Genomic DNA, 23,681 nt, shown 5'->3' with positions numbered 1-23,681 from the left:
CTCTACCTGGGACTTTCCCGAGGGTCAGGTAACTATCAGTCAGTTTTTTTCCACCTTCCCAAGGAGGAAGATGTGCTGGCTAACAATAGTGCTCCATAGTGTTTGTCATCTATTTCTTGCTTTTGTCCCCCAGCGTTGTCTCATACTTACCAGGTGAAAAATAGCTGCTGCAGTTTACCTAAACATCTTATTATCTTATTTCCTAAAATCTCTCTTTAATTGTTAATACCCTGGGCATCCTTCCACTTGAGGACCAGATTGAAAACTCTACTGCAAGTTGAGTAATGGGCTATGTAAAGGCTATTCCAGGAGGAAGAAGGAAGTGCCTCCGGAGTACTGAGGGGAGTTCAAGCAAGGGCTGAAGTGGCAAGGTAGTGAGTGCAGGATCTATTGCCACAAAGGGAGGAGCAGGTGGCTGAGCAGCGGAAACTGGAGTGGTGGTTCCTCCCGCGGGGCTGGGTGGGAAGACAGACAGGTAGGATATTGGAGGACAGGCACAAGTGCTACTGAAATGTACATCTCTGCACATCTGGAAAACCTTTTGCCCTGGACTGGAAGCCTGAACCGGGAACTTCTAAGTTGTGTACGTCAGCACGCTCTTACCCTAAGGGAGGTGCTCAAGTCACACAAGACTCACTGGCCAATCAGAGGCTTCAGATGGACCTGCCAGTCAGAAAAGGAGGAGGATTCATCCGGGTGTCGAGCAGCAAGTTCCGCTCTGAGACTGAGCAGTCTTGAAGGTTTCTGTGTGATGTACTCTGAACTCTGCTACTGGGTACTGTGAGGGACGCTCTGAAGTCGCGACATGGTGAGCACAGGGTCACTGCCCACAATGGGGAAGAGCAGGCTGCTGAGCCTCGGGAGCTGTTGTGGTGGGTCTTCCCTGGGGCTAGGTGGGAAGTGTCAGCCAGATGCGGCTACCTGTCAGGTCCCTTGTGGTCATAGTCATTCCCTGGATCCGGCGGTAGCCACTGAATAACTTCACTATGGGAGCTGTGACTGGGCAAAACTTTTAGAGTTGGGACTTGTGTGTAGAAACATCCTTGGCAGGATGCCAAACTCGGAGAGCCCTAGTTTCCCTTTTGTCTTCTACATTTAATATTTAGATGTAAGATCCATTTGGACTTAAGTTTGTGGAGGTTGTAAAAGGCATCTCATGCATTGGGTAGCAATCCAATATTAAGCTGAGATGTAGAAGAGTAGAATTGATGATGTAAAGGATCTACCAATGCTTAGGAGATAGTAGAATTTACTTCAGGGAGAACTGCTATAAACACTCCACAGATAAGTAGTGTGCTAACCAGACCTGTTAGAGATTAGGATACTAGGATACACATGTTTATTCACGAAGATTATCCAGAAATTTGGCTCTAGACCATAGCAAAGAAGACACCTCTTATTTACAACTAGCCACTAAGCCCATCCTCATATAAAAGAGCAGGCCTTTAGCAAACTGCTCAAGGAGGCATTACATGGTCACAACCAACATTAAAGCCTGGTGTGCCATAAAGACCCAGTTTTCTTCTTGAGAAAACCATAGTTCTGCCACACAGGCAAGACTACACCAGGTGACAACCATTTGAAAACAAAAAACATTGTTGTGTCAAGGGCTAGCTTAATCAAGCAAGGCTTTCCATGAGGCCCTCAGATATGGAGAAGGAAACCCAGGAACATGCTTTTCAGAGCCAGTAGCAGACTGAGGCCTGGACCTGGAGAGTTTTTCCTAAGGACCTGATGAATTGAGAATAAAATAGAGCTCCTCTAAAGCAAGGGATATGCTTGTGAGAACTGTTAGTGGTCTGGGGCTCTGGGAGGGGTTGCTTCACATCCTGAACCAACTCTTCCTACCACATGGGACTGTGGCTATCAGTCCTAAATCCACTGTCAGTAATGTTCTTGAGATACCCTGTGTCCTGCTTTGGACCGCTGTTTATTAGACACCTTCTGAGTTTGTCCCATTGTATGATAGTTGCTGCTGATTTCATAGAAGTCTACCATTTTTTTCCATTTCCCTTGTTAGTAGTATACAAGATGCTATTCTTAAGAAGCTTACTTAGCATAAGACATAGTTTGTGTGAGACCTCCCATACCTAGCTTTTATACTTTCTACCTTCTACTTTTCCTATCCTTTTCATCCTCAGGGATCTTCCACTTAGAACCTTGTTACTCAAGAATAATCTGCTGGTCGGTCAGTGGTGGTGCACACCTTTAATCCCAGCACTTGGGAGGCAGAGGCAGGCGAATTTCTGAGTGTGAGGCCAGCCTGGTCTACAGAGTGAGTTCCAGGACAGCCAGGGCTACACAGAGAAATCCTGGTATACTTAAATATTTATGTTAGTATCTTTGCTGTGTAAATCTCCCATTTAAGTGGCTAGACTTGCAGACTCCAGTCCATATTTAAATTGTTCAAAACATAACCTGAGGCCTGAACCTAAAAGACACTTAAGGGTGACAGCAAATGTGGAATGTAAAATCTCTTCTCTGCTGCCTCCTCTTTGAACATTAGCCAGCACTGCATGCATCCTGTCATTAAAGACATTTTTCTTAACTAAACTTTTTTGTGTACAGTGATTTCTCCATGGGAAGACATGTTTATTCTAGGACAGCTTCATTTTCAGCCTTTTAGAAAAATATTTCTGAGATAAGCTATGTTGACTCAGGTCACATTGCTCCCCAGGGCAATGACCTTGCTTTCCTCTTGATTAAACTTCCCAAGTTCTTTACTTAAAAGGCTGTACCACAACAGAGTTTTTAAATTTCCCATTAGAGTCATGTATTGAACTGTCCATTGCAGTAACAGGAAAAGGATTTGTTTGTGGAGCATGGCAGAACAGACCAGAATAGGAAGAACAGTTTATTGTACACACTGCAGGGTGAGACAGGATAGACAAGAGCTAGATCACATACTAAAGTTTAAGGTAGTCAGCTGCAGAGGTCACCATTATGAAGAAGGAACTGACTCAGGCAGGGTAAGTAATTTTGTAATTTTCCAGCATCTATTAATTCAAGCATGTGAATGAAAACAGACTAGATTGATGGGTATACAACTTATGAAGATTAGCTTGAGCCAATGAATATTAAATTTCCAATTAAAAGATTGTACTATGCAGATATGTGAAATCCTCCTTGACACAGTTAAGTCAGTTCAGAAATCTGAGACAGATATCAGAAACTAACATTACACACAGGGAAAAGGTCAAAGAGTATCTCATTATTATCTTATTATCTTCCCTTCTACCAGGGAAGGGCCTGTTCTTTTTCAAAGTCATTATACCTATATGCATTTTCAATTATATTTGTCTTTTGAAAAAGTCAATTATTGGTATTTTTAAATTTCATTTTCTTTATGTACCACTGCTCTAATCTCTTACATGTTTTTATTTCCAATGTTTCCCAGTCATTAAGAATTTCATTCCCTTTTATGAAATTCTTGGGCAAATGGATGTATCTGGAGGATATCATCCTTAGTGAGGTAACCCAATCACAAAAGAAGTCCCTTGATATGCACTCACTGATAAGTGGATATTAGCCCAGAAACTTAGAATACCCAAGATACAATCTACAAAACAAAAGAAAATCAAGAAGAAGGAAGACCAAAGTGTGGATACTTCATTCCTCCTTAGAACAGGGAACAAAATACCATGGAAGGAGTTATAGAGACAAAGTTTGGAGCTAAGATGAAAGGATGGACCATCCAGAGACTGCCCCACCTGGGGATCCATTCCATAATCAGCCACCAAACCCAGACACTATTGCATATGCCAGCAAGATTTTGCTGAAAGGACCCTGATATAGCTGTTTTGTGTGAGGCTATGCCAGTGCCTGGCAAACACAGAAGTGGATGCTCACAGTTAGCTATTGGATGGAACACAGGGCCCCCAATGGAGGAGCTAGAGAAAGTACCCAAGGAGCTGAAGGGGTCTGCAACCCTCTAGGTAGAATAACAATACGAACTAACCAGTACCCCCTGAGCTCATGTCTCTAGCTGCATATGTAGCAGAAGATGGCCTGGTCGGCCATCGTTGGGAGGAGAGGCCCCCTTGGTCTTGCAAACTTTATATGCCCCAGTACAGGAGAATGCCTGGGCTGGGAGGTGGGAGTGTGTGGGTGGGGGAGCGGGGCCGGGGGAGGGGAGGGTATAGGGAACTTTGGGGATAGCATTTGAAATGTAAATGGGGAAAATATCTAATAAAAAAAAAGGCAAAAGAATTTCATTCCTTGGCCAACCAATGACTGCCCCAAATTGAGATGCATCCCATGGGCAAGAACTGATCCCTAACACTGTTAGTGATACTCTGTTATGCTTGCAGACAGGAGTCTAGTATAACTGCCCTGTGAGAGGTTCCACCCAGCAGCCAATGGGAAGAGATGCAGAGACCCACAGCCAAACATATGGAGCTTGGGAAGTCTTACAGAAGAGTTGAGGGAGGATTGAGGGACCCAAAGAGGACAGGGACTCCACAGGAAGACCAACAGAGTCAACTAACCTGGACTCTTGGGGTCCTCCAGAGACTGAACTACCCACCAAAGAATGAACCTAAGCCCCCTGCACATATGTAACAGAAGTGCAGCTTGGCCCAACAACTGGAGCAGAGAGGGGTAGGGGGAGCTGTCCCTGAATCTGTTGCCTGCCTGTGGATCCTGTTCCCCTAGCCAGGTTCAATAGGTGAGAGGGTGCACCTAGTGCTGCCATGAGTTGATGTGTGGGGTGGGGAGGGCAGGGATAGGGGTAGGGGGTAGTGCGTGAAGGGATGAGGAGGGAGGTATAGGGTGGGGATTTGCATGAGGGGGTACTGGGATGAGAGGAACTGATATTGGGATGTAAAGTGAATTTAAAAGAACATCTTGATCAATGACATATGAGATCTACTCAGCTGTCATTTTTAAGAAGGGTTCCATTGATTTTGTACTTAGACTGGAAAAAGAATTCTGTCATCTAATATGCAAGGAAAGAGTGTTCCTATAGAAATGTTGCAGATTTTTTGGCTTTCTAGCAACTCATTAAAAGTCAGAGGTTTTATTGGCTCATGAAAAAAAAATGACAATCACATGTCATATGCTAAAAGGAAGTTTTATTTCTTTTTCTCAAGGGCTTTCATATTTATTTCTGTTTAAAGCAACATCTCCTGAAGCTCAGCCATTACTTAGGGTACGTAGTTAAGACTTACTTTGAACACATCTAATCTGGCCTCTGTTACTCTGTGCCTGGAAGACAGTTTTACAACTCCTTTCATGCTGGCCCTGACTAGCCAGTGCAAAAGGAAAGAGATTAGTGAATGAATGTCTTCCAACCTTCCTGAATTTTGGGGGGAATTATAGATAAATAGTGCCATAAGTAAGAATTGAGTACACTGATCAACTTTGAAGCTGATGTAGTCACAGCACAGAAAGGGCTGGAAGGAAGTAAAATGGGAGCTTTCCTGCTTTGACAATAGTTGACATTAGCAACAAATAGTCAGGTAATCAATTTTAGAAGATCAGTAAAAAGTACAACCTGGCCATTTTGGGGGGGGGGGGGTGGAGGGTCACAGACCGAGGCAATCAAGAATCTGGAGGAGGAACTGAACTTCTCTTTAAGCATACACATAAGCATACACATAAAAATGTTATTAATTATATGTGTGTACACTGTAGCTGTCTTCAGACACTCCAAAAGAGAGCATCAGATTTTTGTTATGGATGGTTGTGAGCCACCATGTGGTTGCTGGGATTTGAACTCAGGACCTTTGGAAGAGCAGTCGGCGCTCTTAACGCTGAGCCATCTCACCAGCACCTACACTTTCTTTAAAAGTCTGTTTTCTTGTATTTAGTTTTTAAAATTTTGCATTTCCTCACACTGGTGCAGATATCCAAGCATCAATCATAGGAAACAAAATGTTTTCTAAGTGACTATAATAGACATCCTTTTCTTTTTTCTTTTCTTTTCTTTTCTTTTCTCTTCTCTTCTCTTCTCTTCTCTTCTCTTCTCTTCTCTTCTCTTCTCTTCTCTTCTCTTCTCTTCTCTTCTCTTCTCTTCTCTTCTCTTCTCTTCTCCTCTCCTCTCCTCTCCTCTCCTCTCCTCTCCTCTCCTCTCCTCTCCTCTCCTCTCCTCTCCTCTCCTCTCCTCTCCTCTCCTCTCCTCTCCTCTCCTCTCCTCTCCTCTCCTCTCCTCTCCTCTCCTCTCCTCTCCTCTCCTCTCCTCTCCTCTCCTCTCCCCTCCCCTCCCCTCCCCTCCCCTCCCCTCCCCTCCCCTCTTTTCTTTTCTTTTCTTTTCTTTTCTTTTCTTTTCTTTTCTTTTTTGATTCAATAAAGTTTTATTTTCCCAAATGTACAGCTGATTGAACCTGTTCAAGCATCTTCACCAGCAGCTGGGGCATCTTCACCCATTGTGTTTCTGCTGAAACCAGCTTGATAAGTCCTTTACTAAGTAGCTCCTGAAGGGCTGCCCTGGCCAAGGAACTGTGAACCTTCAGTCTCTTGGAGACCACAGCTGGAGTAATAACTTATAGTTGGGAGCTTCCTTACAGAGTTTGTCCTATGTAGCTTTGTCAAACAGGACGAGATTGTTCAACTTGTCCCACACTTTGCCTTTGGACCACTTCTTCTTTTTGGCCTTGCCACCAGATTTATTTACTGGGTCTTTGTCTTTGTTTTGGCCAACTTTCTGTCATCTTTCTTCTTGTCATCTTTAGATGGCATGGTGAAGCTCAGAGAGTAGTGTGGACCACTGAAGCCTCACTAAGATATTGGAAAAAAGAAAGGGCATCCTTTCCTTTATCATAAAAGAATGAGATACTTTTAGTAGTCAAAATTATTTTCTCCATTGAAAACATTTGTATGCTTTAAGTGAATCTCTCCAATCAAATAGCCCTCCACCCCCAGTCCATTTTCTATTACTGGCAAAGGAGTGAACCAGAGTGCATGGGTGAGTGCTGGCCAGTGATTTCTTTGATTTTGATTTTGACTATAATCCTGCCGTTCTTGTTTAAAGGACAGTGTTATATTTATAGGTCTGTCTTTGTGTTTACTTTTATCAGTGGTGCCATCTATGTTGTGTGATTTTTATTAATTATAATTTAATTATATTGCTGTGTCTCTGGAAAATGATATGGCACTGATTTTTGTCTTCTGAAAGTTTTATATTATGCTATGAGTTCCTTGCATTTTTGTTGGTTTGGGGACTTTCTGTGGAGAAACAATTTTAATTTTCTCTTCTTGATCCTAAAGACTTGCCTCTTCTCACTTCTTGGAAACTGTGACTTCTGGTTGTTACAGTCATCAATGTTTGGGTTTTTGCTACTGAAGTGATTGATATGGTTAAGACATTGGATTTGGGTTTTTTAAATTTCCTCATATATTATTGTCTGTGCGTCCTAAGTAGCTTCAGTTGTCAGCATTTTAGATCCTACAGTCATCTGAGGGAGTCTCACTTGAGGGCATGTCCTTATCAAAATGGCTGGATGCTGTGTCAGTGTCAGTGAAGGATTGTGTTGAGTGATGATTGATGTAGAAAGGCTTTTCTACTGAGGGTGGCAGGATCCTTAAGCCAGTGGGCCTGGGCTGGATAAGAAAGTTAGCTGAGCATGAGACAGTGACCAAGCAAGAGGGCAATCCAGGAAACAGTGTTTGTCCATGTTTTTTTTCCTTCATTTTTTGGTATGAGTTTCTATCCTAAGCTCTCAAAACGATCTGACAAAACTATCCAAAAAACAGAAACAAACAAACAAACAAAAAACCCAAAACAAAAACAAAAACCTGTTCATTGCTTGAGATGGGTTTGGTTAGAAGATTTAATCACAGCAGCACATTAGCAAGTTAGAGAAAATGGAAGGCAAAAAGTGATTTTGCTGCTGAGCAGAACCTGAAAATGTTCTCGTTGGGTGAAATGTGGAAAACATAAGGACTTCAGATGGCAAAAGGCATGTACACACAGAACTTAATTGGCTATCCTATAGTACCTGGAAGATCAATGTGTTGATAGTAATGCAGACAGAAGAAATCAAAGTCATAGGATTTCAGTGGAAAGTAGACTCCATGATAAATTCAGCCAGAGGTCATTTGTGTGGTATTTTGGCCCAAAGTCTTTCTTATTCTGGCTATGTCCTGAGGATCTGAATAAGGCAGAATTAAAAAATAATGAGCTGACTTCTTTCTCTCTTTCTTTCTTCCTTCCTTCCTTTCTTTCCTTCTTTCTTTCTTTCTTTCTTTCTTTCTTTCTTTCTTTCTTTCTTTCTTTCTTTCTTTCTTTCTAGATTTTTTTATTTATTATAGGTAAGTACACTGTAGCTGTCTTCAAACACTCCAGAAGAGGGCATCAGATATCATTACAGATGGTTGTGAGCCACCATGTGGTTGCTGGGATTTGAACTCAGGACCTTTGGAAGAACTGTCAGTGCTCTTAACCGATGAGCCATCTCTCCAGCCCCAGGGGGCTGATTTCTTAGATTGAATCTGTTGGATAGTTATGACTCATTGAGGAGTACAGTGAAAAAAAGCAACAAGTTGGACAGAAATAAATACAAAGTCTATGGCTTATAGAGAAAAACAGCACTGGGAAGTTTCAGATGGCAGCCAAATGTTGAAACAGAGGCAGGAATCATCAAGGAAATTAGCACCATTAAAGAGAAGGACCTTGCTCTGGATTTGAGGCCTAAGCCCCAAGGGTAACACTCAAAGTGATTCCTAGTCCCAGGAAGGAACTTCATATAAAACCTGGTGCAACTGTGGTTTAAGCATGTGGGTTCCATCTCAATTTAGAAGCAAAACTTGACAGTATCAACCATATTGTGCTGGTACTAGAAGCAAGAAAGATACAAAAATTTAAATCATTCCTCTATGGTTGCAGTTTAGCACTGTTCCAGCCATCTGTGTTTGGCAAAGTCAGAGCCCCAGTGAGGAAACTGAGAGTTCACTGTATGAAGCTGTGAGGATGAAGCCCGAGTTGCATTTTGAGACCACAAGATGTTAAGATACCTAAGCTATGAGAAATCTGCCATGAAGAGATGCATATAGGGGGTGGAAGTAACCAAACTGAGAGATGTCTGAGAAGTTGCAGGGTTAGGGCCATCTAAAACCCTTTGAAACTGAAGCCAAAAGCACAGGATTTGGTGTTTGCCCTGTTGGGTTTCTTGTCTTGATCCAGTCTTCCATCACTGTGGACACATTTCACTCTATTGGAATTGGAAAGGGTATTCTGTGTCATTGTATGTTGGAAAGATGTAATTTGCTTTCTGATTTCTTTTTTTTTTTTTTCTTTCCATTTTTTATTAGGTATTTAGCTCTTTTTTTTTTTTTGCTTTCTGATTTCTTGATTTCTGATCAAGAGATTGCCTCGAGTGTCAAAAGAGTCTCTGGGCATTTGAACAGCATGTGTACAGGCTGTTGTAGACTATTAGGATTATTGGGATGACTATGAGCCTATAGTGAGCAGGTTTCAATGTGTAGTTGATTGAATTAAAAAGCTCCTAGATAGGATGATGTTCTTGAACACTTGTATCTCCATTGTGGCTCTTTTGGGGGAGCTTATGGAAGCTTTTATAAGAGAAACCTTTCTAAATTCCTTATTGGAGATGGGATATGAGTGTCTATAGACTCAACCCATTTTCTTTTCTTTGTGTGTTGTGGTTCAAACTGATTAGTTAGCTTCCTTCTTGTGCTGTCATGCCCTCACCATTATATTCTCTATCCCTAAATTACATAAGACACAGTAGAAGCAATTGCTATTCAATGCTAGGCTATTTTGCTACCCTAACATTTTTATATTCTTATTTTTATTGTTTTTGTTTTTTGATTTTGAAGACAAAGTTTCTCTATGAAGTCTTGGGTGTGTCCTAAAAGTAGGTATGTAGACCAGGCAAGACTTGAACTTAGATATCCACCTGTCTCTAGCTCCAGAGTGCTGGGATTAGGTGTGGGCCAACATGCCTGACTTGCTTTCTTTTTATATGATTAGCTGATGGGCTTGGAAGGCATGCAAGTGTCCTGAGCTATTGTTCCTGCCCGCAGGAACACAAGATCCTTCCATAGTTAAACTTTATTACATCACACACACATACAGGACACAAGATCCTTCCATAGTTAAACTTTATTACATCTTGATGAGAAAGACAAAGAAGGCTCAGAAACGTGTTGCTTAAATACCCCCTGGTGTGACGTGTCCATATACAACTGGCGACTTCACCCACGATCTCAATATGCCCCGGGGATGGGCTAGTGACTTTGGCGGGCTTTTGCTCCTTGCACATGCGCACATAGCTTGTTCTTTGTTTAGTGGCATAAGGCACTGCGGAGCCAGCGCCATCTTATGATAGTAAATGTTATTGCGGCTCTCCACATGCAAGTAAATTTTCTGGAGATGGCCCACCATTTTTCATGACCTGAGGTAGGTGAGCTCTGAGAATACAGTCTTTAGAAACTTCATCCCAGGATTGCTTCTTGCAGCGGATATGCCTTTCTGTCACTATTACATAGCCTTATGATTCCTGAGCATCAGCCTACCCTATTCCTGCAGATCAACATGAAGATGCACTTTCATGAATTAATGCTGTTTAGATGAATTAATGACTTTATAGAATTCCTGATCTGATTGAAATAATTTTAAGAAGAAAATTTAAGGAGATGGTTTTAGTTGTTTTGACAGAAATATGTAATAAAATTAGAATCAAGAATAGAATGTAAAAAAAAAAAAAAGAATAGAATGTGCCCACTTCCTATAGAATGGTAAGTAAAGGCTACATAATCAGAAATACAATGAGCATTCACAGTTACACTAGAAGGAGAAATAAGCTTGGGACAAATTTGTGATCAAGAAAAAACATTCATTCTAAGTCACGTCCAAGGATGAGGCCACAGATGTGCACTATGATAAAACAAGGCCATGTGAAATTGTTGCTTTGAACTTATGATGAGCTTATAAAATGAAACACTGTTTTGAACTTACTATCAGCATCCTTCTGTAACTCCCATTTTGTGTAACATTTTATCTATGAGGTAATTTTCTAAAGACCTTTTGTCTAAGAAGGTATAAAAAGGCCAGAGAAAAGAAATAAGGTGATGGCTTGGGGGCTCTTCCCTATCCATCCAAATGTATGTGTGTGGCATTTGGGGCTCAGCCTTAACCAGCAAATTATATATCTGTGTGTCTGTTTGTCTAATGTATGAACATTCATGCATATGTATGTGTATATGTAAGTATGCATAAACACTTGTGGAATTGATGAGATAGGTTGTTGGGCTCAGGTAGTGTGTATATGTGTATGAGTGTGTGTGTGTGTGTGTGTGTTGTCTGTGTAAAATGATTTTCTTTTCTTTTCTCTCTGGTTCACAAAGAGTTAACAAGTTCTAAGCCTCTCCCCTGGCCACCAGAGATCATCAGTCTTTGACCTTCAAATGACACTGTGTCCTGCCCAGTACCATTCCCCCAAAGGTCTCCTCTAAAGGCCAGGGCAGGTCCCTAGCACAGTAAAGACCTTTGAGTTCTTTCTATCTTTTTTGTTTGTTTGATTAATTTTTGCAGGGGAATCAGAGTCTTACTATGTACCTCTTGCTATCCTAGAACTGGTAGCATAGACCAGGATGGCATCCAACTTAATCAGGTACACCTGCCTCTGCCTCAAGAGTATTGGGATTAAAGGCAGGAGCAAACACACCTAGCTTGCCCATCATTTTTGTTGTTAGTGGTTGTTTGTACAATTTCACTGATGTGTGCTCACTACTTTTGATCTGTTTGCTTCTCTCTCTCTTTCTGTCTCTCTCTCTGTCTGTCTGTCTGTCTGTCTGTCTCTGTGTGTGTGTGTGTTAATTGGCATTTCATCTGCAAGGCTACATTCTATTCAATTGGGTATTTATTTCATTTACATTTCCAATGCTATCCCAAAAGTCCCCCACACGCTCCCCCACCTACTCCCCCACCCACCCACTCCCACTTCTTTGCCCTGGCGATCCCCTGTACTGAAGCATATTAAGTTTGCACGACCAATGGGCCTCTCTTTCCACTGATGGTCGACTAGGCCATCTTCTGATACATATGCAGCTAGAGACACGAGCTCGGGGGGGGGGGGGGGGGGGGAGGTACTAGTTAGTTCATATTGTTGTTCCACCTATAGGATTGCAGGTCTCTTTAGCTCCTTGGGTACTTTCTCTAGCTCCTCCACTGGGGGCCTGTGATCCATCCAATAGCTGACTGTGAGCATCCACTTCTGTGTTTGCTAGGCCCCGGCATAGTCTCACAAGAGACAGCTATATCAGGGTCCTTTCAGCAAAATCTTGCTAGTGTATGCAATGGTGTCAGCGTTTGGAGGCTGATTATGGGATGGATCCCCGGATATGGCAGTCTCTAGATGGTCCATCCTTTCGTCTCAGCTCCAAACTTTGTCTCCGTAACTCCTTCCATGGGTGTTTTGTTCCCAATTCTAAGAAGGGGCAAAGTGTCCACACTTTGGTCTTCGTTCTTCTTGAGTTTCATGTGTTTAGCAAATTGTATCTTATATCTTGTGTATCCTAAGTTTCTGGGCTAATATCCACTTATCAGTGAGTATATATTGTGTGAGTTCCTTTGTGATTGTGTTACCTCACTCAGGATGATGCCCTCCAGGTCCATCCATTTGCCTAGGAATTTCATAAATTCATTATTTTTAATAGCTGAGTAGTACTCCATTGTGTAAATGTACCACATTTTCTGTATTCATTCCTCTGTTGAGGGACATCTAGGTTCTTTCCAGCTTCTGGCTATTATAAATAAGGCTGCTATGAACATAGTGGAGCATGTGTCCTTCTTACCGGTTGGAACATCTTCTGGATATATGCCCAGGAGAGGTATTGTGGGATCCTCCGGTAGTACTATGTCCAATTTTCTGAGGAACCGCCACACTGATTTCCAGAGTGGTTGTACAAGCTTGCAATCCCACCAACAATGGAGGAGTGTTCCTCTTTCTCCACATCCTCGCCAGCATCTGCTGTCACCTGAATTTTTGATCTTAGCCATTCTGACTGGTGTGAGGTGGAATCTCAGGGGTTGTTTTGATTTGCATTTCCCTGATGATTAAGGATGCTGAACATTTTTTCAGATGCTTCTCAGCCATTCGGTATTCCTCGGGTGAGAATTCTTTGTTTAGCTCTGAGCCCCATTTTTTAATGGGGTTATTTGATTTTCTGGAGTCCACCTTCTTGAGTTCTTTATATATATTGGATATTAGTCCCCCTATCTGATTTAGAATAGGTAAAGATCCTTTCCCAATCTGTTGGTGGCCTTTTTGTCTTATTGACAGTGTCTTTTGCCTTGCAGAAGCTTTGCAATTTTATGAGGTCCCATTTGTCAATTCTCGATCTTACAGCACAAGCCACTGCTGTTCTATTCAGGAATTTTCCCCCTGTACCCATATCTACGAGGCTTTTCCCTACTTTCTCCTCTATGAGTTTCACTGTCTCTGGTTTTATGTGGAGTTCCTTGATCCACTAAGATTTGACCTTAGTACAAGGAGATAGGAATGGATCAATTTGCATTCTTCTACATGATAACCGCCAGTTGTGCCAGCACCATTTGTTGAAAATGCTGTCTTTTTTCCACTGGATGGTTTTAGCTCCCTTGTCAAAGATCAAGTGACCATAGGTGTGTGGGTTCATTTCTGGGTCTTCAATTCTATTCCATTGGTCTACTTGTCTGTCGCTATACCAGTACCATGCAGTTTTTATCACAATTGCTCTGTAGTACAGCTTTAGGTCAGGCTTGGTGATTCCACCAGAGGTTCTTTTATCCTTGAGAAGAGTTTTTGCTATCCTAGTTCAAAAGGCACAGAGATGAACCTCATTATTCAGTTTCCCTATGAAATGTCTTGGTTAATATATTAGAACTTCTGTGCCAGGAAATAAATGGAGGAAGCACTAGAATTATATGAATATATTGTCAATGAAGCATATATATAGTGTTGTTGGTATCATGCTTTCTGTTGTACACATGTATGGGATATTTTAGGATGCAGTGACCTACGATGAAGTGCATGTGAACTTCACTCAGGAAGAGTGGGCTTTGCTGGATCATTCCCAGAAAAGTCTCTACAGAGATGTGATGCTGGAGACTTACAAGAACCTGACTGCTATAGGTAAGACTGTGAATTTTCTTTCCCCTTTTAAAATAAGGGAACAAATGTTTCTTTGTTATTGATGATCTTCTGTAATTTCAAGTGATAATCAGGAAGAGCTGGGTATGGTGGCGCACGCCTTTAATCCCAGCACTTGGGAGGCAGAGGCAGGCAAATTTCTGAGTTTGAGGCTAGCCTGGTCTACAGAGTAAGTTCCAGGACAGCCAGGGCTACACAGAGAAACCCTGTCTCGAAAAGAGAGAGAGAGAATATGAATCAGGAAGAAAGAGAAGAAAAATCGGCCATAGTTCTAAGGTTCACTGATTATAGTAATTTGAATTTTGCCTAATTTCCAATAATATATCATACATTTTCTGGTACTATATTTTAGGCTACAACTGGGACGACCATAATATTGAAGAACATTGTCAAAGTTCCAGAAGACATGGAAGGTAATTTTCATGTGCAAGCTGATATAAATATGCATCTGAAAAAATGTTAATGTGTCCTGGAAGTTTTAAAGAAAAGCAACAGTGTTAAAAAACACTGTTTTAAGAATAGCACAACTCATTTAAACTATCTCCGACTAGCTTACAAATAAATGAGGCTCGGACTATGGTTATTTTATTTGGCTTTGAGAATTACTGAGGTGCCTAACCCCTGTTCTTGAGTCTAAGCTGCTGGTCTGGCTACCTCCCCAGCTGTGTACCCCAGATACCTGCTGGTTCTCCTGGCATGTGCTCATGGTCTCTCTCCCCTCATGGATGCTTTCTTCTCTTTACTCATTCTTCCTCCTTTTCATCTCTCCTCCCCCAACCTGGTCACTCCAAACCCACCTACCTCTAATCCATCTAGTAGTTGGCTGTAGCCAGTTTTATTTAACCAATAGTTTTAAATCAGGGAATAAAGTTTGCATAACAAAAGCTTATAAATAAATGTGTGAAATCACTCATAGGCCTAGACCTTCATGTTTAGAATTTAGCATTACAATACATAATAGCAGTGGACCAAACCTCAACAATTCCCCTTTTTTTGTGTCTAAATAAAAAGGCTCCTTTTTGAGCTGAAGGGGTCTGAAGCCCTATAGGAGGAACAGCAATATGAACTAACCAGTACCCCCTGAGCTCGTGCCTCTAGCTGCATATGTAGCAGTACCCCCTGAGCTCGTGTCTCTAGCTGCATATGTAGCAGAAGATGGCCTAATTGGCCATCATTGGGAGGAGAGGTCCTTGGTCTTGCAAGGATTATATGCCCCAATACAGGGGAATACCAGGGACAGGAAACGAGAGTGGGTGGGTTGAAGAGCAGGGTATTGGGTATAAGGGACTTTTGGGATAGCATTTGAAATGTAAATGAAGAAAATATCTAATAAAAAATTTGGAAAAAAAGGCTCCTTTTTAAATAATAATGAACAACACACCCTAGGAACAATTATGAAATTGAATTAAGTAAAAGTGACGTTTTAAAAGTCTTGTCTGTTTGTATTTGGCATTTTAGGAGAAAGTATTTTATTACCTATTTTATCCTGGTAAGTTTAGAGTTTTATATGTAAATCAATTTTTATCCTAACTTGTATAACTCCCCTAAAATTACCTTTGTGGACCTAGAACATACCTTTACATCTTAAACAATTTAAGTTTACAGTAATGCTATGACTATTTAATTTTTAACCCCATTAGAGATTTGAGAACGAATAAACATTATTTGAGTATGCGGAAGTGTTAGAGACATAGATTTTAAAGATCATAGGAATGGCAGAGATAGCTTACTGCTTGGACAGTCCCCAATATTTTTTATAATATTTATAAAATATTGCTCTGTCTTGCCAGAGTATAGCAGTCAACTATCTTGTACCCATGTGTCCTTTTTGGACAGATAGTGTTAGGGCATTTCTTGCCCAGTGGCTAGCTTGCCACAATTGAAGCAACTCCACACAGAGGTATTGATGTTCATTATCCTTTTTGAAGTGTATATTGTCAGGAGCAGACATGTCTCATAGTTAAAAGATCTTTTGATAATGAAATAATGTTTAATGTCATATTTTGTGGATCTCTGATGCTTTTGAAGACCAGTTATTTATTTATAGCATATTTGAATAAGCAAAGAATGCCGCGTCTCCAGCGACCTATTATCTGTACAGTCCAGGATATTTATTTTTGTGATAATCTAGACTAGTATCTAATACAACTCTGTGTTTGATTGACTGACTGTTAACTTACATTATTTAATTATCCTAAACAGTTTGTAATAACAACCTTTGAAAGGACTGGGATTAAACCTTATATTTTTAAATGAGTTGTATGGGTACAATGCCTTTCTAAAAATAACTAATCTTAATTTTTTTATCAATATATAAAGATTTATAACAATGAAGACCTTAAATCTGTATATATAAAATATACCAAATTTTGTACCAATGTAACAAAATATAACCTTATTTTTGTATTAACATATAAAATTTTTTTATCAATGTAAGATTATGGCTATAAAATGTCTTTTGGTTTGAGAGTAGTTTTAATAATCTATCCCTATTTAATTTCTCATAATATTTTTATATCTCCCTTTTTCTTTTCAACCCCCTTTCCCTTACCTAGGAAAGTAAGAAACATATAAATAACCAAGTCTAAGCTCCATATTTTGTTTCTTCCCTTTCCAAAAGCACAATTATTTGTAATCATCTCCTAAAATAACAACAAATCTATAATTTATAAAATGACCAAAACCATCCACCCCAACTTAAGAGATTAGAACTATGGGCTTTTTATAATTGTTTTTTGTTGATTTGGGGTGAATAATTTTTTGTTTGAGTGACCAAAAGGGGGTTGGAAAAATGGTTAAGTGAAGATAAAGCTAGCTGGCAAGGTGACACACGTCTCACCATCTCAACATCCCCAAGGGTGAATTTTGTCAGGACTGACCACTTGGTCTTTTATTTTGTAATATACAAACCTTACAACCAATGTTTAGTTTAATAAAGGTATTTGTATGAAATGTGAAAAGTGTACAGATTAGTTAAGGAATAATTTTTTGTTTTTTGTTTGAGTAGGTGAAAACAACTTTTTATGAATTAGTTCGATCAATAGCCAAATTGTAATTAACATTTTACTTATGCCATATGAAAGAATGGCATAATGAATTTTGAGAACTCTGTAGCCAACAAGATTTATAGGCTATGTATAGCTGAAGTATTATGGCTGATCCTTATTATTTTAGAAGGAGTCTAAAGTCGTTTATATTGTTGCTGTTGTTGTTTGTTTGTTTGTCAACAAAAATATAGAGCATGTCTTAGTCAGGGTTTCTATTCCTGCATAAAACACCATGACGAAGAAGCAAATTGGGGAGGAAAGGGTTTATTTTACACTTTCCACATTGCTGTTCATCACCAAAGGAAGTCAGGACTGGAACTCAAGCAGGTCAGGAAGCAGGAGCTGATGCAGAGGCCACGGAGGGATGTTACTTACTGGCTTGCTTCCCCTGCCTTGCTTAGCTTGCTTTCTTATAGAACCCAGGACTACCAGCCCAGAAAGGCATCACCCACAAGGGGCCCTACCCCCTTGATCACTAATTGAGAAAATGCCTTACAGCTGGATCTCATGGAGGCATTTCTGCAAGGGAGGCTCCTTTCTCTATGGTAACTCCAACTTGTGTCAAGTTAACACACAAAATCAGCCAGTACAGAACCTCTTTCCCAAAATAGCATCCCTTTGGTCCAGTAACCTAAAGTCATCAAAAGTATAGATGATATAGCTTCTTTTTTTTTATTTAGGTCTGCTCTCCTTTGACCTCTGTCATAAAGGATTTGTAATATCATTATAACCACTTAATTTATAACCACTTAATTTTGATAATTAAAACAATTTAAAAACTATTATTATTATTTATTGAGATAGGGTTTTTGTTTTTGTTTTTGTTTTTTTGGATGTAGCCTGAACTCACCTGGATTTGTTTGTAGATTAAGTTAGCCTGACTCACAAGAAATCTAACTATTCTTGCTTTTGTCTCATAAACATTGAAATCGAAGACCTGGATTTATTTATTTATCCATGTATGCTTAAAACATTTATATTAATTTCCATTTATTTTTCTATTCTTTAAAGATTAATAATTTTTCTATTGATAGTCCGGAGTTATTACTGTGTTTTATTTGGGCTGCTCTTAACTCTAATTGGCCAGTCCTCAGGGCTACATTTTTATGACTCTCCTAACCCATGGAGGCTTCTTTCTCTTCCATTCACCTTCAACCCCTCATGGTTCTCCTTCGACCCCCAAGCCAAGGAACACTAAATCCTTGGGTCTACATGTGGACCTTATTGTGTCTGGGAAAACAGATCTTGAGGAACCAGTATTAGTATCAGAGTACAAGTAGCATCAGGCCAACTCTAATAGCAAAAAGGTGAAGATTTCTGCCCAGCTCATGTGCTGTTTAAGGCTTGTTGGGAATAGTAAAAGTTATGTGTCTTTTATCCATGAATTGAATGATCAAGGTAGGATAGAAACCCCAGATTGAGATTAAAAATTTCTGCAACAATCAAATTCTCACAGAACTATGTACCTCAGGGTCATATATCTGATGTATTTGCAAGGCATTCCTCAAAGAAAGAAGGAAAAAAATGCCTTAACAGAATCATAACCCTAGTAGAGCTATGCTGTATAACTTCCAATTTGTTTAGTCTCCTACCACTTAGATATTGCAAAAGGAATACACACTGAATAGGTGATAGGTATATGTCCACAACCTTCTAATAAGCAAATAGTCCATAGTAAAGCTAGAATTTCTAATATACATGTAGTAACATTGCTAAGTTTGATGAGAGGGGCAATGTATGTGAGTCAAGAATGTTATGGGGAAACCTTACTACCATACCACATGCCTATGAAGATTAAAAAGTCAAACTACATGAATGCATTGTTACTCTTTAAATAAGGTTATCATATGTCACAATGGATACAAGCCATGTGAGCATAGGGCTATTGACAGAAGTAAGGTAAAAAAGTAAAAAACCAAAAAACCAAAAAACAAAACAAAACAAACAAAAAAAAAAAAACGGGCGTGGTAGTACACATCTTTAATCCCGGCACTCGGGAGACAGAGGCAGGAGGATTTCTGAGTTCGAGGCCAGCCTGGTCTACAGAGTGAGTTCCAGGACAGCCAGGGCTACACAGAGAAACCCTGTCTCGAAAAACCAAAAAAAAAAAAAAAAAAAAGAAAAGAAAAAAGAAAAAGAAAGAAAGAAGTAAGGTACCTCTCTCTCTCCCAGAACAATTAGAAGATATGTAGTAGTATACAATATGAGTAGACTTTCTGAATGTGATACAAATTTGCAATTAATTGGTTTTTGTTAAGGCCTAGGTGGGTGGTTAGTCTGACATTTTGTGCTGTTGTTAATGTTATAAGGAAATTTCTCTCTTTTTTTTTTTCTGGTGTTACTAGGAAACTTTCTCATGCCCAAGTTGATTGCAAACTCTGTTATATTCTGTGCTCTTGGAAGCCAATCACAAGAGAAGTCAGTTAGAACTGCTTTGTATAAGCTTGGGCCCAAACCAACCACTCAGCAACATTTTCTGCACCTGTGTATAAGCATTTATGGTATTTACCTTTATAAGCTGCGCCTGGGATGGACCCCAACATAAGAGAAACACCTGCATCTGTTATAAAACTTTCATTTTGAGTAGGTGTTGAATAACGTTTAAGATCCCAAGACCTCCGTAGAAACTGAGATCCTACTTGGTAGAAAGAGACATGTATGTGTGTAACTGACCTCCTAGTTGGCAAGTTAAGACATGAATGTTAAACAAGATAAGTCCCATCCTGGTTGACAAGTTGAGACATGAATATTAGACAAGGTAAGTCTCCTAGCATAGTTGAATCCCCAAAACAACAGGAGCAGGATAAATGTATAACAAAGACATGTGGCTCATAAGGAAATCCCTTCTTCCTAAATCTTGACTGGAATACCTTGGCACAGATGTTTATAGATCTCAGGCTTAAAAAGCCCTGTAGGATCTTAACTCAATATCATGGTTCAGCTCCCAAGTCTGACTTGTGGCTCTGATCAATCAGTCCTGGGGTGCATACTCAATAAATTATCCCTATCTGACTGAGGTCTTGGGAGGCAACTCATGGACCCCACCAGTTTTCCAACTTTATTGGGGATATCTATAAACTCACACCGCAGAAAATTCCTATAGGTGTTACAAATGTAGAAATTCTTCTGCTTGTCCTAGTTCACTTTGCAAATGTGGTACGACTTACTATAGGAAAAATTATGAATGCAATCAGTGTGTTAAAGCTCTGAGCTCTTCCAGTTCTCTTCAAATGTGTGGAAAAATTTATATTAAAAAATGCTATATGTAGCTGTCTCTTGTGAGACTATGCCAGGGCCTAGCAAACACAGAAGTGGATGCTCACAGTCAGCTATTGGATGGATCACAGGGCTCCCAATGGAGGAGCTAGAGAAAGTACCCAAGGAGCTAAAGGGATCTGCAACCATATAGGTGGAACAACATTATGAACTAACCAGTACCCCGGAGCTTTTGACTCTAGCTGCATATGTATCAAAAGATGGCCTAGTCGGCCATCACTGGAAAGAGAGGCCCATTGGACACGCAAACTGTATATGCCCCAGTACAGGGGAACGCCAGGGCCAAAAAAAAATGGGAATGAGTGGGTAGGGAAGTGGGGGGGAGGGTATGGGGGACTTTTGGGATAGCATTGGAAATGTAATTGAGGAAAATATGTAATAAAAAATATTAATTAAAAAAAGAGAACAATACAAAAAAATGCTATAAATGTGAGCCATGTAAATGCTATTTCTAGGTATATTCATTATAGGTATCATCAAAAATGTAAAACAACCCATAATGAAGGAGAACGCCATGATAAAACCTTAAGATCTGATTCTTCTTTATGATTAGATAAAATTGTAAAATTTATTCATACGTGTAAAATGATTCATCAGTGTAATGAATATGGTAAAGCTTTCACATGTGCCAATTATCTTCACAGGCATGAAACAAGTCATCCTGGAGAGAAACCCTCTCAATATACTCATTGTGGTAAAGCTTTTGTGTATTGGAGTCATCCCCAAAGGCATGAAAGAATTCATACTGGAGAGAAACCCTATGGATGTAACCATTGTGGTAAAGCCTTTGCACATCACAGTAATCTTCAAAGGCATGAAAGAATTCATACAGGAGAGAAACCCTATGAATGTAATCAATGTGGTAAAGCTTTTGTAACTCACAGTGACCTCCAAATACATAAAAGAACACATACTGGAGAGAAACCTTATGAGTGTAATCAATGTGGTAAAGCCTTTGCATATCACAGTAATCTTCAAAGGCATGAAAGAATTCATACAGGAGAGAAACCTTATGAGTGTAATCAATGTGGTAAAGCCTTTGCATATCACAGTAATCTTCAAAGGCATGAAAGAATTCATACAGGAGAGAAACCTTATGAATGTAATAAATGTGGTAAAGCCTTTGCATGGCACAGTCATCTTCAAAGGCATGAGATAACTCATACAGGAGAGAAACCTTATGAGTGTAATCAATGTGGTAAAGCCTTTGCACATGATAGTAATCTCCACATACATAAAAGAAAGCATGCTGGAGAGAAACCTTATGAATGTAATCAATGTGGTAAAGCCTTTCCATGTTACAATCTTCTTCAAATACATAAAAGAACACATACTGGAGAGAAACCCTATGAGTGTAATCAATGTGGTAAAACCTTTGCATATCACAGTTATCTTCAAATGCATGAAAGAATTCATACAGGAGAAAAACCTTATGAATGTAACCATTGTGGTAAAGCCTTTTCACAGCACAGTAGTCTCCGCGTACATAAAAGAACACATACTGGAGAGAAACCTTATGAATGTAACCAATGTGGTGAAGCCTTTGTATATCACAGTCATCTTCAAATACATAAAACAATGCATACTGGAGAGAAACCCTTTCAATGTAACCAATGTGATAAAGCCTTTGTTTATAACAATCATCTCTTAGTACATAAAAGAATACATACTGGAGAGAAACCCTATGAATGTAACCATTGTGGTAAAGCCTTTTCACAACTCAGTGGTCTCCATGTACATAAAAGAACCCATACAGGAGAGAAACCCTATAAATGTAATGAATGTGGTAAAGCCTTTGCACGTAACAGTCATCTTCAAAGGCATAAAAGAATTCATACAGGAGAGAAACCTCATGAATGTAATCAATGTGGTAAAGCCTTTGCACGTCACAGTACTCTACAAGTACATAAAAGAAAACATGCTGGAGAGAAACCTTATGAATGTAATCAATGTGGTAAAGCCTTTCCTTCTCATAACCTTCTTCATATACATAAAAGAACGCATACTGGAGAGAAACCCTATGAGTGTAATCAATGTGGTAAAACCTTTGCATATCACAGTCATCTTCAAGTGCATGGAAGAATTCATACAGGAGAGAAACCTTATAAATGTAATCAATGTGGTAAAGCCTTTGCATGTCACAGAAATCTCCGAGTACATAAAAGAAAACATACTGGAGAGAAACCCTATGAATTTAACCATTATAGTAAAGCCTTTTCACAACACAGTAGTCTTCAAGTACATAAAAGAACACATATTGGAGAGAAATCCTATGAATTATAATCAATGTGGTAAAGCCTTTGCACACCACAGTCATCTTCAAAGGCATGAAAGAAATCATACTGAAAGGAAACCCTGTGAGTGTATTTAATATGGTGAAGCCTTTGTACATCATCATGAAAGAATTTGTGCTGAAGAGAAACCTTATGAATATATTTAGTATGGTGAAGCCTTTGCACACTATTATAGTCTTCATCATTATTAAAGTATTCATACTGCTTAGAAATTTTGTGAATGTAAACAATGTGGTAAAGCCTTTGTGTTATTGGGTTTACTGAGATCCAACACAACTCAAACTCAGGTCAGTGGAAATGACAAGAACTTATTGTAATCGAGCTGCTATTGATTGGGGCCACAGAAAATATTTGGTAGCCGAACAGCATGAAGCAGAGAGTGGGAACTAGAAATGGTGTATATCCATATCCATAAACACTCAAGTCCACTCCAAGTGACATATTTTCTCCAGCAGGTCAGCATTTTCTAAATCTCCCCCAAATACTACCAACTGAAAAGGATTGACTTTTCTGACTTCAAGCTTACATGCTGGCTTTCTGTTACACGAGCCAATTCATGATGAAGAGAAACTCTAGGTAAGCCTCAACACCTGAGTTACAGGAATGAATGCTTATATGAGAAAAACTTTTGTGAATAAAAATTTATTTGTTTAACAATTTGTTTTAAAGTGATATCAGTGTGTCTTTGTGATGTGATGTGTGTGTGTGTGAACCTCATGCTTGTTCCAAAAATATTAGACCCTTAGTTCTTATAGCAGGAATTACAGGCAGTTTTAAAGAAAAAAAACAAAAAACAAAAAAACAACTGACCTTGATCCTAGGAATGAACATGTCTTCACTGAACATTCATGTGTCTATGAAATAAATAGACTGTAAATATCATAGTAAATATGTTTAATATAAATAGTTTAAAGCCTGTATATATCATCTTGATGTCAGAATTTAGAAATTCAGACAATAAAAAACACTAT

The 23,681-nt window shown here is 39.6% G+C and overlaps 1 protein-coding gene and 1 pseudogene across 10 annotated transcripts in view; one reads left to right on the top strand and one right to left on the bottom strand.

The window, feature by feature from the left end:
* Positions 1–668: 668 nt before the first annotated feature.
* Zfp950 (zinc finger protein 950) overlaps positions 669–23,681 on the top strand; it is an 87,005-nt gene continuing 63,992 nt past the window's right edge. For 2 of the 10 annotated variants that reach the window (NR_131954.1, NR_131956.1), the window contains exons 1-4: positions 673–808; positions 13,949–14,075; positions 14,446–14,506; positions 23,163–23,286. Coding sequence is in view for 6 of the 10 variants with exons in the window: in NM_001309216.1 (NP_001296145.1) it covers positions 806–808; positions 13,949–14,075; positions 14,446–14,506; positions 21,061–22,699 (1,830 nt within the window). In the remaining 4 variants the exon portion in view is untranslated. Of the gene's footprint in view, positions 809–13,948; positions 14,076–14,445; positions 23,383–23,681 lie in introns of those variants that run through there. The other 8 variants (NR_131953.1, NM_001309195.1, XM_017318246.2 and 5 more) reach the window with 6 other exon arrangements.
* Positions 6,295–6,679, bottom strand: Gm4238 (predicted gene 4238; annotated as a pseudogene).

This window comes from Mus musculus, chromosome 19 (assembly GCF_000001635.26).
Source record: "Mus musculus strain C57BL/6J chromosome 19, GRCm38.p6 C57BL/6J".
Lineage (NCBI taxonomy): Eukaryota > Metazoa > Chordata > Mammalia > Rodentia > Muridae > Mus > Mus musculus.
The sequence above is the reverse complement of the archived record's forward strand: the minus strand, read 5'-3'. Positions and strand labels throughout refer to the sequence as shown.